A 14,806-nucleotide genomic window follows, 5' to 3' on the forward strand; every position below is an offset into this window, starting at 1 on the left:
TGAGAAAAAGTTCGAGAAAGAGAGAAAGAGAGAGAGAGAGAGATACAGAGAGAAGGGGAAGAGGGAGAGAGATAGAGAGAGATAAACGAAGGTAAAGAGAAAGCAACTTTAAACAAACAGAACTTTACATTAAATCAATCACAGTTATTCTGTTTCTATTTTGTTTTTATTCTACTTTATCCTTTATTTATTTTGACTCGTTCGGAACCGGCCTGTAGTATTGAAAGAGAAAAAAAGAAAGGAAAAGAAGTAAAGAAAAGAAATACTATTTCGAGCAACGTCATAACTTTTGTACATGCGCACAAGGACATGTCTTTATTTACACACACCACCAAAGCAGATGTATTTAAATGTTATTACATCTATCTTCAACGATATATGTAGTAACATTAGCGCTTCCTCCTTCAGATTTAATTCTACGAATCATTAGCAGCTAAGGACGTTGTTCCAATCGAAATTAACGAAAAAAGTTCAGTTTTCTTCACAAAGGTTTTTTTTTATTTTATTAAGCGAAAAGTTAATTGATTGTATTATTATTATTATTATTATTATTATTATTATTATTATTATTATTATTATTATTATTATTAATAATAATTTTTTGGAGGTGATTAGTATTAGTGAAATAAGAAAAGAAAAAGAAAACTTGGAAAATCGCACGATTATCAGGATTAGCAGCTTTGATAACGAGGATTAGCAGATATAGTACAAGAGTGACAGCAACAACAACGGGAAGAAGAATAAGAAACAGTCGTAACAGTAGAAATGTGTGGAATTAAATAAAGGAAATTGATGCTGTATATGCTGATGACATCAACTGAAGCGACGTTAGCAACAACAACAAGAACAATACCAGCACCAGTATCATCATCATCATCATCATCGTCCTCAACGTGGTCAGAAACAGCAGCAGCAGCAGCAGCAGCATTAATTACAAGTAGAGCGACAAGAGCAGCGACAGCAGCTACTGTAACAAGAACAACGACCACCATAACAGTTGCAGTCACGGGATACCAAAAACGACAGAACTGGAAGACTCTGGAAAGTCTTCAAAATAAAAACAACAACCACAACAACAACAATAACAACAACAGCATTAGATACAGACAATACTAGCTTTACTCCAGTATTAGAAGAGTCCAGAATTAGAACTTTGGCCCCAATTATTCATTAACAAAATAAAACAACAAAGGCAAAAAAAAAAAAAATAATAATAATAAAGCGAAAACAACAAAATGTTTTTAGAAAAAAGCAGAAACGAAATGAAATAAGCAAAATAAAACAATAGACGTTTCACCACCAGCACCACCAACACCAGTACCCCAGCAACGCCAGCATCACCAGCATCACCACCACAACTACTACCAGAACCACTGCTGTTGCTGCTGCTACTACTACTACTAATACTACTACTACTACTACTACTACTACTACTACTACTACACTACTACTACTACTACTACTACTACTACTACTACTACTACTACTACAGCAAAGAAAACACTTCCAGCAAATCAGTAATTATATGAGAGATATATGAGAACCGCGCCCACCACGAGAAAACCAAACAAATTGGAGCATCTTACATAGATATCGACATATTCATATAGTTACTCATATACAGTCATACTTACATAAACGCATGTACACACACATATACACAGGTACACATTAAATCTATATTATAAACTTATATAAGATATATAATATATATTGCATAAGTTCCTCTACTGTTCACTTGGAAGCTTGTGTTTACGGACAACACCAAGAGAAATATGGCTTCATCTGTAAAACGACTTCAGACTTTGTTCATAGTCTTGTTAATCGTTATAAGTGTTCAGTTAGTAAAACCAGAACAACTCACCAATCTAAAGCGACGGGATCTGAAGGATAATCTCCAGTCTTTGTATGATTTATTCGCTGATAACTTCGATGATGACGACAATGGCTACGCTAACGATGACAATGGTAATGAGGCCGATGGTGACGTGTCCAGGTTAGAAACGGTACCGCCTTCGTCATGGTATAACTTCGACGATGACAATGATGATGACAACAATGGCTACGCTCGCGATGACAACAGTAATGAAAGCCCCTCTGAATACGGCTCTGAGGCCGATGGTGACGTGTCCAGGTTAGAGACGGTACCACCTTCGCCATGGTATAACTTCGACGATGACGAAGTTGACACGAGCGACAGCTATGATTACAAATACGACAACGACAACGAAAGCGGCTCCGGGGACGATGAAGATATATCCACGTCAGGGACGGTATCGCCTTCGACATGGTATTACATGATCACCGATAGGACGACTTCACCAACTGACAGGACGTTAGAAAGAAAGAATTTCTCAAACGATAATATGCAAGAAGGAAATGAAGGGGGAAGAGAAAGAGTAGGACAAGTACTGGTGCCAAAACAACTTCAACAAGACTGGCAAGAACAGCAACAAAAGCAAGGGGAATATCAAAGAGTAGGATTAGAAACGCAGGAACAAACACAACAAGAACAGCAGCAACAGCAGCAGCAGTGGCAGCAGCAGCAATATCAAACAGGAGAACAACAACAGCAACAACAAACGTCTTTGAATTCATCTGTTATTGCTAATTCTAATGCTACGTATCAGGGTTCTTCGGCTTTTGTCAGCAGCCAAAAGCTAGGATCATCAAGTACCACTGAGTCAGCAGCGTCGAACAAGAGCAGCTACAGGAGCAATAGTAACGAACAATCAAATCCTCTCTGTTCAACTGAAGTAGACCTCTACGATTTATGTAATCTATCGATGTATCCCGGAGGTGTTTCTTATGCAAACCCCTTTACGTTTCGCTTATTGGAAAACGCCATTTCCCATAATACGACGAGGCAGTCTCTGAAAAGTTGCCGACCAGGACATTGGTGTCTCGGAACCAATGTCACAGAGGGAAAACTTGAAAACTTTCCGAGGCATTTCTGCTGGTCCTCTCTGCTGACGTGCCTTGATATTGTAGTGGAGCAGTTAAAAGTTTGTCCTGCATATCAGGTGAGTTCGGTTCTGTTCAGTGGGAATTGAATATTGTTGGTTGTTGTTGGTGTTTTAGTTTAGCCTCCGCTCAGCCTTGATTAACCATGATCATCCAGTGTTTTCAGGAGTATCTGGATTTAAATCTGTACTTCATAACAGGCTTTTCCGGAGTCCTAGTGTTTCGTGGCAGTTTGCTATGCAGAATCGTGATAAATGGAGAAATTATAAGCAGCTGGATCTTGGAGTTATTTTCGTTTTTACTTCTTATAACCTGTAATTATATTATACCTGTATAGAATACTCGCTCGGGAAATCCTCTCCTCTGTAAGTAGCAAGGAAACATTATGAAGAAAGTTGGTTAAGAGGAAATTTCTAAAACCTTTGTGATGCTTGATAGCCTTAGCAGTTGTAACCCTTTAAAAGATATTTAATGAATTTTTAATCCCTTGTGAATTTTAACTTTGTGAAAAGCCTATAAATTATTAAAATATATAATAATTCTTAAAGATATATAATAATTTTAACCTATCGGTTCCGTGAGACATGGAATGCATTTCAAGGACTTCAAAAGAGTAAAAAAAAAAAAGGAAATAGTGGGTAATATTCTCCAATGTACCTTCCTCTTATTTCAGACAGTAGGATGGGATTATCATAAGATTTTGCGGTTATTTTTAGCAAGGTGAGTGAGGGTCATCTGGAGACTCTCGCACTAACCTGTTGTCAATTTACTAGCTAACAATAATTCGAAAAGAATCAATCTATATCTTTAGTACATTTTCCCCGTTCATTTTTTGGATTGGTTGTTGAGATATCAAAGTGACCATTGCTGCTTCTTGTTGTTCCGCTTCATTTCATCGTTGACTGCGTTTGGTGTTTCGACTGAAAACGTTCTTTATCAACACTTTTTATCAGATCAAGCTGCTACACAAAGGTACCAACATTGTTGTTGTTATTATTGCTCTGTTAAGCATATTTTGTTTATTTACTGAGTTTTGCGGACGGGGCAGTGCTCATGACTTTTTCTGGTCCTTCGGGACTCTTCGAACTCGATGCCATCAGCGTTCTGCTTAAATTGCTGTAGGTCAACACATGCCAGAAAGACATGAGCATCGCAGAAAGGATTCCAGAGGAAGAGAGATCTTTTTAAGGAGGTGGACTAAGAGTGGTCAGTCTGGTACAAGGGTGGGGCCGTAACAAGTTTGGCAAAAGTGGCGGGGGAGACAAGTAGGTCGGGGGTGGGATGGGTGAGTGGAAGATATATAAGATTAGCCATCTCTGAAGGAGCGAGGCAATTATTATAGCAATAGAAAAAAAAAGGAGAGTCGGGGCAGAACGCCTGCGACTAGAAGTTAATAGGAGTTCGTTGATGATTAAAAGCCATTCAGTCAACTAACACTTCCCTGTATGCTGTTCGGATATCCGGAATGTCCGTAGCTACAACAAACACTGCCCGGTTGTGGGAGCGCTTCACTATTGTGGGATTCACTCGAGCTTTGTGGAATGTTATCACGTGATCAGATGATCGACTATCAGATGTTGTTACACATCGCTAGTCACAATGTGCTTTGCATTCTTTTAGCTTTCGAACGATATCTCTGCGCTGGTTGGGCGAGCTGGTCAACATTTGCCCCTGGTTGGAAGATTACTTCATCCCTCAGTTTGCAGCTGAGTGGACGGGAGCAACATGAAATAAAGTGCCTTGCTCAAGAACACAAGGCGCGATCGGTCTGGGAATCGAAACCACGATTTCACGATCGAGAGAGCAATACTCCTAACCTCTAGGCCAGGCGCCTTTACCATTGTGTTATAATATGAGGACATTTTGACTTCACACACACACACACACACACACACACACACACACACACACACACACACACACACACACACACACACACACACACACACACACACACACACTCCTTTTACATTGTGTCATATTATGAAGATAATACAATTCTATGTTTAAGAGATGAGAACCCAGGAATGAGAACCCTGGTTTGAAATTTCCCCAAGACATCTGATGAAGGCTGGAGGGTATATCAGCCGAAGCGTTGTGTTAACAACAAACAAGATGAGGACAAATATCCGTCAAATGTAAATAATGTAAATAATGTACTATGAAGATATTTCGACTCCACACACACACGCTCACACACGCATACTGCTTTACCATTGTGTTATACAATGAGGATATTTTGACTTCACACACATACACACACACAAGCACACACACACACTCCTTTACCATTGTGTTATACAATGAGAATATTATGACTTCACACGCAAACACACACACACTCCTTTACCATTGTGTTATACTATGAAGGTATTTCGACTTCACACAAACACCCCCACACACACACACATACTCCTTTACCATTGTGTTATACAATGAGAATATTTTGACTTTACACAGACACACACACACTGAGTCTCAAAATGAATGCTCGACTGCTGGTGATAGCAGTGACTCATCTCCGAGCAAGAGATGTACAGAAAAACAGTGCCAGAACAGGCACTGGGGTTTGCGATTTGCCAGTGATTTTGTTAAAACATATTAAGATATCTATCTATCTATCTATCTATCTATCTATCTATCTATCTATCTATCTATCTATCTATCTATCTATCTGTCTGTCTGTCTGTCTGTCTGTCTGTCTCTGTCTGTCTGTCTCTCTCACTCTCTCCCTTCCTCTCTCTTTCTCTCTCCCTTCCTCTCTCTCTCTCTCCCTTCCTCTCTCTCTCTCTCTCTCTCTTTATATATATATACAGAGTGCATAAGATATTTGAGGACATATTTATGTTTATAAATAAAACATATATAATAACAAGTAATAACTTTATTTATCAAAAAATGTTATGAGGATAAAAATAAACCTTCTTTTCTATAATGTTATTCAATGAAGCCACCATCAGCTTCAATAACTGCTTCTATATGAGATCTAAATCATTTACATGCTTGAACCAAGTAGGCCTGGTTCATTTTGGACATTACTCTGACTATGGCAGCTTTCAAAGAATCTTTAGTGTTATGGGCATGTTTATTGACCTCTCTCTCAACAACGCTCCACATGTAATAGTCCAATGGATTGAGATGTAGGGAATTAGGAGGTCAAATGTTAGGGGTTCTGTGACCATGAAAACTTTCAGCCATCCATTCCTGTGTTTAGAGCTATATGTGATAATGCAAGGTCTTACTGAAACACATATGGCTTTCCATTGCATACGTTGTCTATCCAGAGATTAACAATTATTTGCAGGACCTCACTGTTGTTGGCAATGTTAATTCTAAGGCCTTGTGGAAAGAAGTAAGGAGGCATCACATGTCCTTCATTGCTGACAATCCCTAAAGCCATGACAGTTGCAAGAAATTTTGTATGCATAACGCTTGGAACTTCAGAAGAGTCTGCACATAACTATTTATCATTTCTTCTGTTAACTTTTTGATCTTGGTCGAAGTTTGTCTCGTTTGTGAAAAAACAAATCAAATCTTCTGCTGGATTTTTCAGTTTGTTTAAGAGCCTTTTAGATCTGATGTAGTGATTTTCTTTTGCTTTTTCTAACAAATTGACATTTCCTCATCATATAAAACTTATATCTGATGTCTTCGTGGACAACGTTTCTGACTTCCTTCTGATACATGGAGATTTTTTGCAGCTGACCTCAGGGACTTTCTGGGATTGTAATCAATGGTCTGTTGAATTTGCTGGATAAATTCAGGTGTTCCGATGGTTTCAGAGCGTTTAGAATGTTTTTTTATGTTTTGATACTGGTGATACGTTTCCATCGTCAGTCTCTAGCTCTTTATACGCTTTGTAAACGAAAGATCTGGCAACTTTTAAAAATTGAGATATTTCTAAATCCCTTTATAACCACAATAACATCATGCCTCTTCATTTCTTGGGTAAGCTGAGGGTCTTCCATTATTATTTTCTGAAAAAAAAAAGATTATACAGAGTTAGCAAAAAATGCTGCAGTGATCCAAAATTGGTATGTCCTCAAATACCTTACGCACCTTGTATATATGCCTGTCTATCTATCTATCTATCTATCTATCTATCTATCTATCTATCTATCTATCTATCTATCTATCTATCTATCTATCTATCTATCTATCTATCTATCTATCTATCTATCTATCTATCTATCTATCTATCATTCTCTCTCTCTCTATCTCGCCATCGGGAGTGCAACATCCTCACACAAGACAGTGCGTTGTGTTCTTGAGCAAGACACTTTATTTCATGTTGCTCGGTGATCGCTTCAGCAGCCGACGTGTGGTAGACTTGTGCACCAGTACAAGTACTGTCAGCTTGATGGAAGGAGTGAGCTAACACATAGCACAAATATTTGATTATTGCGCAGCTTGTTCAAGAAATTGCGGAAGCCTCATCCGTCTTCTATGACAGGATTCTCTGTGTCAAAAATGTAAATTAGCCAATTGGTTAATATAGGCCAAAGGTATAAGTCAAGAGAACAGTGTAGAAGCATGGCGTCTGTATAATGACTGAGACCAAGAAAGTAAATCAATATGATACGATGTTTAATGATGACTATAATTTTGCCAGTCGGATAGCTGATCATTTAGGAAGTGAATAAACGAAGCCGGTTGCGTTAAGGAAAAGCAACCACTTTTTGGGATTTGTTCTTCCCATCTTTTGTTACACCAAACATTTGCAATTTATACAATGAAACTCGCAAATAGTAGTTCAATTTACTCGGAATAGCAGTCAAATTTCTCTCATTTCACATTCTACCATTTGAAGAAAGGAGAGGATTCACGTTAGACTATGTAATCTGTGATATACCCTCACCAAGAAAAAAAAAAAAGAAAAGAAAAAGAAAGAAAAATGGATGGCCGTAGCAAGAACAGTTTGACTGCAGTTGACTAGATTTACTGAGTACTTTAATTCAAAAAGCACCGTTTTTTTTTCCTGTGGCATTTTTGAAATTTTATTTTTTTAAATATGAGTAGTCTGTATTGTATCTGATATACCTGTGTTTTGTATGTTGTTCAAATACATGCCACTGGCCACTCTGAGTTATTTCTCTTAGTTCAGTTTTGTTTAAACACACACACACACACCCACGCAGAGAACATATACATAATCAGTTTTTGAGGGTAAGACTCGAAGTAGATAAAGCTATAAATAATAGCATATAAATATTGGATTAAAAAATCCAATATTTACATGTTTAACGTGACAGACGTTCTACCATTGAACCAAAGCAATCCTTCGAAATTCAGATCCCATTTTAGAAGCTTTGTCCTTACCAGGCATTTTTCTATCCAAAGGGTTTTTGGCATTTTTTCTATCCAAAATCAGTATTTACACGCTCTTATTTATAACTTTATTTTCTTCAAGTGCAACCATTAACAATCAATTATTTCATGTCTTTCGAAGTTTTTAATTTCTTATGAAATAAAATTAATATACTCACCCACCCACACACATCCACCCACTCACCCACATCCCCCATGCACCTGCCCATACATATATATATATATTTATATGTATATATATATACATACATATATTTATATGTACGTATATATATATATATATATATATATATATATATATATATATATATATATATATATATATATATATATATATATATATATATATATATATATTTAAACATAATATTTTTAATTTTCATTCCTTTCGAGAATTTATCCCTAATTAGTGGTTTGAGTTTTCTACTGCTCTTTCTAGCACAAGGCTTTCCTATTTAGAAGCCTCTTAATGTGTTTTAATGTACACGATATATATATATATATATATATTATATATATATATATATATATAATATATATATATATATATATATATATACATACATATAAATATATGTACGTATGTATATATATATATATATATATATATATATATATATATATATATATATGTATGTATGTATGTATATGTATATACAGACATATACATATGTGTGTATAATGTGTTTTATGTCATGGCCAAATGGCTTTACGCACGGAAACATCTACATTATAAACTTGCAGAGAAATTTGTAGAGTCTGTATAGACCTAGAAAATGTTGAACCTGTATACCATCCCATCATTAAATGCTGTCTCAGCGATAGTGTTTATACGAACAATAATTTGAGAAACCGTCTTCCTTACGATTTGGACAGCTGCATTTCCCGGCCTCTTCCATTAAATTCTGATAACGTCAAATTGTAATATAATATCTAAAATATTCAGAATGGAGTAACACTGATGTTTGTATTTCAGCATGTCATTAGTTTTTGTCTCGTTTGTGTCGACCATCTGCTGCATGTGCTCTGTATCGATTCGCCCGGTTGATGTTTTGACAGACAAATTGTTAACCAACCCTGATGTTATTAATGATTTAAAACTGTGTGATTTACGTGAAATGAAGGATACGAACCACTCGTGTTTTATTTCATCTCCGGATTCCCTTACTTCGAATTAAAATGTATAAAGAAAAACCACCAAAACATGAACATACTAGTAAAATCTTGTTCAGGGTATTAATATCGGTTTCAAATATTGGTATAAGGCCAGAAAATTCGGGGGAAAAGAAATAATTCGATTACGTCGACCTCATTGTTCGACTGGTACTTATTTTATCGACCCCGAAAGGATTAAAAGCAATGTCGACTTCAGCGTAATTTGAGCTCAGAACGTAAAGATGGACGAAATACCGCTAAGCATTTCGGTCGGCGTGCTAACGATTCTGCCAGCTCACCGCCTTAGAATATTGATGTTGGATGGTGAGGTGTCGGAGTCGTTAAAGCGTCGGTTTGAATGTTTTTGCGGTATTTGTTCCAACTTGTTGCATTTTGAATTCCGCCCAAGTCGTAATTGCCTTTCGTCCTTTTGGGGTCGATGTAAGGCTCTGTGCCTTCTGAGGTAAAACCCTCTTTCTTGTCACCAATGGTAAAAATCGAAACATCTGTCAGAATAACAGCACCAGCCATGAATATATATTCTTTTCGGCTACTATTGGCATAGGGCCAATAATTTTGAAGATAGGGGGCAAGTCGATTACAAGGTCCCTAGTACTTAACAGGTATTTATTTTAACGACCCTATTCAAAATGATGAAACATAAAGTCGGCCTCAACGGCATTTGAACTCGGGATGTAAACATACCGCTAAGCATTTTGCTTGATGTGCTAAGAGAAAGATAGTTTCCTTGGAATGTTGGCTACGACAAGATGTTAGAACAGTGAGTTTATATATCAGATTCAAGAGATATGATATTAAAATCGCAGTAATTGAAGCTTGCATTCAGTTAATGAATTTTAATAGAAAATGGACAGTTTATATTTCCAATTAGGAATATCAAAATCTACCAAATTAGTTATTTCACTTTTTAAAGCTGCTCTCGTGACTAACGTAGATGTTCCCTCATAGATATTGTAATCGGTGACAAAGTCATCCGTTGTGTATATTTATTGGTTGATAGACACAAACGGGCAAGGAATCTGATTTACAATCTTCTTAACGATTAGGATTTAAGAGAAATTACTTTCCATGAATATTTTTGCCGCTAATCACTGGAAATACCTTGGATCGGATTTATTATCCAATCGAGGGATTGATTTTACTTGTTCTTTGACATATTTTTCAATACACACTTTGCTTTTGGCTATACTTCTGTCAGCTTTGAAAACCTGTAATCTATTGTTGATCTGATATGAAGAGGTCAAGCAACACTTCAAAAGAGGCTATTCTACAAAGAGCTGATACGTAATCCCATATGCTTTTCACATCCAGTTTGTAAATGGTACTCACTTCCCAGTAAAATATGATTCTGAGAGGCCCACTGGAGACCTCTGTTTTCAAACTTGGTTGCTCTTTCGGATCAATATAAGGGCTGACTGCAAGTGTTTCCCTTTCATTTTCTCCATTATATATATATCCGTTTTCCTACAACCAGGCGAACAAAGAACTCTCTACGTAGTCACTCAACCAGATCGAAATATCAACCAAACTTCCTTCAAACCACCACATCGAACGTCTTAAAAAGGAAGCATAAAATTTAGTCCCCGATATATAAAATTCTGAAATAGTTCCTCTTAAAATCGTTTTTGATCTTAAATTTGCTTGGTCTGGGCTGATTTGGAACTAAACAATCATGGCGAAGTGTATATATAAAAAATAAAAAGGAAGACAATCTGTTTGATAATTCTCTTTCCTTTTAAACAACATCCGTGAACCTCACTGCACTATTGACTCTTCGAAACACAAATATACAAATTACACATCTTATTCATATCTGAGACACAAACATCTCATCCCCTATCTCATCTTACCTATCTTTGTTGACCCAGCTCCCCTCTGTATTATTACGATTTTTTTCTGAACAGATAGACATAACCTTACTTTGTCATTAGAAATTAGGTGTACGCTATGGAGGACCTTTCATGTTCTCAGAAGAAATCGTGTTTTCAATGATGCTTACACTTCACAAGGCGTAACCATTAATTTTCTTTAGCATAAACCTCATATCGATATAAAGATTACACCATCGTCGACCTATGAATAGAATATGATACGACAACAACACGCTTTTAATGTCTTGTGCAGAAGCATACCAATTTGAATCACATTTGGATAAGAACTCAAACGCCAAATACTGGCGACGATGCACATCATATACAGCACACTACTTCTCACTAGTGAAAACGAGGCTTAGGGACGGCAGCAAGCTTTGAATTTGGAAGCAACACGAGAGTAAATACTACTTGGAATATATCCTGATCCTGCTATCACGGCCATCACAACTCAAAATGCATATAACTGTAATTAATTTATCGTAGAAAAGATTTTTTATACAGTCTACGGCTTTCGTTATGCTCAGATGCCATTTCATAAGAATTTAATAGTCCCTCATCTCCATTAATTTAGATCTGTAATATTCTTATCGCTTCTCTGCCTAGTTAGTTCAGCTAAAATGGTGGAGTATGTTCGGAATGAGTTACTTGTTCTCCTGTCTATCTTTGTCATTAATCTTTCTTCAAAAATTTTTTAAAGGACACACGTATACACACATACACACACACACACACACACACACCACACACACACACACACACACACACACACACACACACACACACACACACACGCACACGCACACAATAACAACATCAATTACAAAAACAATAACAACAACGACGACGACGGCAACAACAACAACAACAATAACAACAACAACAACAACAACGAGTAAACGAAAACAAAATTCGTTCTGCTTTTTCTTTGAAGCAGAAATATTTATTTATTTTATTATTTTCTCTCATTTCGTGTTTCTTTTTTTTAGTATTTTTGCATTTTTTCCCCTTGAAGACACAATCAAATGTTTTGTATTACATTGTTGCTGTATTTCTTCTGTAGAGAGAAACTTAAAAAACGAGTTATTATAAAAAAATATCAGAGGCAACCAGTTATCAGAGGCGGTGGAGCGCAAAACTGAATACATTACCATCTTTGCTTTCGTTTAGTTTAACTGCGAATCCAGTCAACTTTGCTTTTCTTCTTTCCGGGCTCGAAGAACTACCAATCACGCCCATGAATCGATTCAATACGAGGATGTCAAAAGCATTCATAAGTTGTTCCACTGAATGTATACAGTGAATCGTAATCTAGTATTACCATGCACCTTTACATATTGCGGATTTCAAATCCCGCCTGGATTAGTTCTCATTTATCTAAAAAAAAAAAAAAAAAATACAGAAATTAATAAATACTAATGTAAGAAGATTTCGCTCGAATCAATTGTTTCAATATGAAAAAAACATTATCTATCTATCTATCTATCTATCTATCTATCTATCTATCTATCTATCTATCTATCTATCTATCTATCTATCTATCTATCTATCTATCTATCTATCTATCTATCTATCTATCTATCTATCTATCTATTTTCTTTAAAAGGAGGGCTGGGCATGCCGTGGTTGATGATGCGCAGACACGCGCTGAGACTGCGACATCTCCGGCTCTATGTAGACGACGGTGAACAGGTGTGGTCGCCGTTTGTGAGGCACGCATTCCCGCAACTCGTCTCCATGACCGAACTACAGTCGTGGATCAAAAAGAGGCCGAAGAAGGGCGAATGGCACCGCGAGTGTCGCGTTGCTCTCAAGCAACTCTGCCGTCCCGGGTCGACCTTGAGTGACTTCAACACAACCAAAGCATTCTATAGGGGATTAGTGGAGGGGAGGTACGACGACGAGCTCGGGGCAAACCTGGGCGTCGACGAGGAATACCTGACCCGCCTGTTTCAAACGACTTTCGGCCCGGGACCTATGGACAACTTCCAGAGATCCCTGGCCTGGCGGTGCTACCGAGAAGCGCTACCCGTTCGGGATAAGCTCTATAGGCATGGCTCGAGAAACACGGGGCCGACCTGCCCGAGATGCGGGCAGAGCGACGAAACCGCTCTGCACGCAATCGTGCAGTGTCCAGCAATTTCCCACCTGTGGGCTTATGTCGAACGACTGCTGTCACGTGTGGGACGTGTCGGTTTATCAGCCGAGTCTATCGTTAATATCGTCACGCCTCCTTCCTTCAAACGGGAAGGAAGAGCTATTTTTATCATACTTGTGGCTATGGCGAAAGAATGTATCTGGTGGACGCGTCTGAAAGGATTAGAGACAAACACTTTCCTCTCTGGTCAATCTCTCATCAACTTCTTCAAGTATCACTTGAAGAAAAAAGTGAGAGTAGAGAGGCAAGTTTTGTCTAGTGAATGTTTTAAAAAAAGATGGGTGAATGTAGCAAGGATGGCACGTATGAATGACGAAGCCACCTTGACTATGATTCTATGAACCGTAAAAATTAATACAGAGAGTTGCTTATTTGCAAAAAAAAAAAAAAAAAGAAATATAACATGTGACTTCATTGACCGAGGTTACCGTGGTCTTTTCCGTAGGCTTTTCTTTCCACGGGTAAACCTCACCTGTCCCCCCCTTTACACTTCATATTGACATTTCTGTGATAACGATCCCTATTGATCAATTTTTTTCATCTCCCCCTTTTTTTAACCCCCCCTTTTTTTGTCCTCTTTCTCTCCTTTTACGATCCCTTTTGATCGACCCCCCCTTTTTTATTTTATTTTTATTTTATTTTATTTTTTTCTTATTTTTTATTTTTTTAAATTTTTATTATTTTTTTTTAATTTTTTTTTTTTATTTTTTAATTTTTTTTTTTTTTAAACCTTCAAAAGAAAAGCTCTACCTTGTAATTTGTTCTATCTGTGTGCAGCCCTGTGTGGCTAATAAAGAAACATATCTATTTTCTTTTCGTGAAAGTTTCAAAAAAAGGTGGGTGAATGTAGCAAAGTTGGTACGTGCGAGCGACGAAATCACTTTGAGCATGATCCTGTAAATCGTAAAGAGAGAGAGAGAGAGAGAGAGAGAGAGAGAGAGAGAGCACTTTGCTCTCATGTGTTTATTTCCTCCCTGCCTGAGGTTACCTTGGACTTTACCGTAGGCTTTTCTTTCCACGAATAAACCTAATCTTGTTTCTTGCTTTTTAAAAATTTCTTTCTGTGATACACGATCCCTTTTGATCACTTTTTTTCCCCGATCCCTTTTGATCGGAATTTTACATTTGTTCCCTTGTTTTCCTTTTTCTTTTCCATTTTCGAAAAGAAAAGCCCTACATTTGTATTTGTCCCCTCTGTGTTCAGCCTTGTGTGGCCAATAAAGAAAGTTATCTATCTATCTATCTATCTATCTATCTATCTATCTATCTATCTATCTATCTATCTATTATCTATCTATCTATTATCTAT

The 14,806-nt window shown here is 37.1% G+C and overlaps 1 protein-coding gene across 2 annotated transcripts in view; it reads left to right on the plus strand.

Annotated features, from left to right (window-relative positions):
• The first annotated feature begins 1,409 nt into the window (after positions 1 to 1,409).
• Positions 1,410 to 14,806, plus strand: part of LOC115216475 (myb-like protein I) — a 34,959-nt gene continuing 21,562 nt past the window's right edge. Inside the window, exons 1-2 of one of the 2 annotated variants that reach the window (XM_036506490.1) lie at positions 1,410 to 1,941; positions 2,056 to 3,023. In XM_036506490.1, coding sequence (XP_036362383.1) covers positions 1,776 to 1,941; positions 2,056 to 3,023 — 1,134 coding nt within the window. In that variant the 5' untranslated portion in view covers positions 1,410 to 1,775. Of the gene's footprint in view, positions 3,024 to 14,806 lie in introns of both variants that reach the window. The other variant, XM_029785841.2, reaches the window with a different exon arrangement.

This window comes from Octopus sinensis, linkage group LG10, assembly GCF_006345805.1.
Source record: "Octopus sinensis linkage group LG10, ASM634580v1, whole genome shotgun sequence".
In the NCBI taxonomy this organism is placed as follows: Eukaryota; Metazoa; Mollusca; class Cephalopoda; order Octopoda; family Octopodidae; genus Octopus; species Octopus sinensis.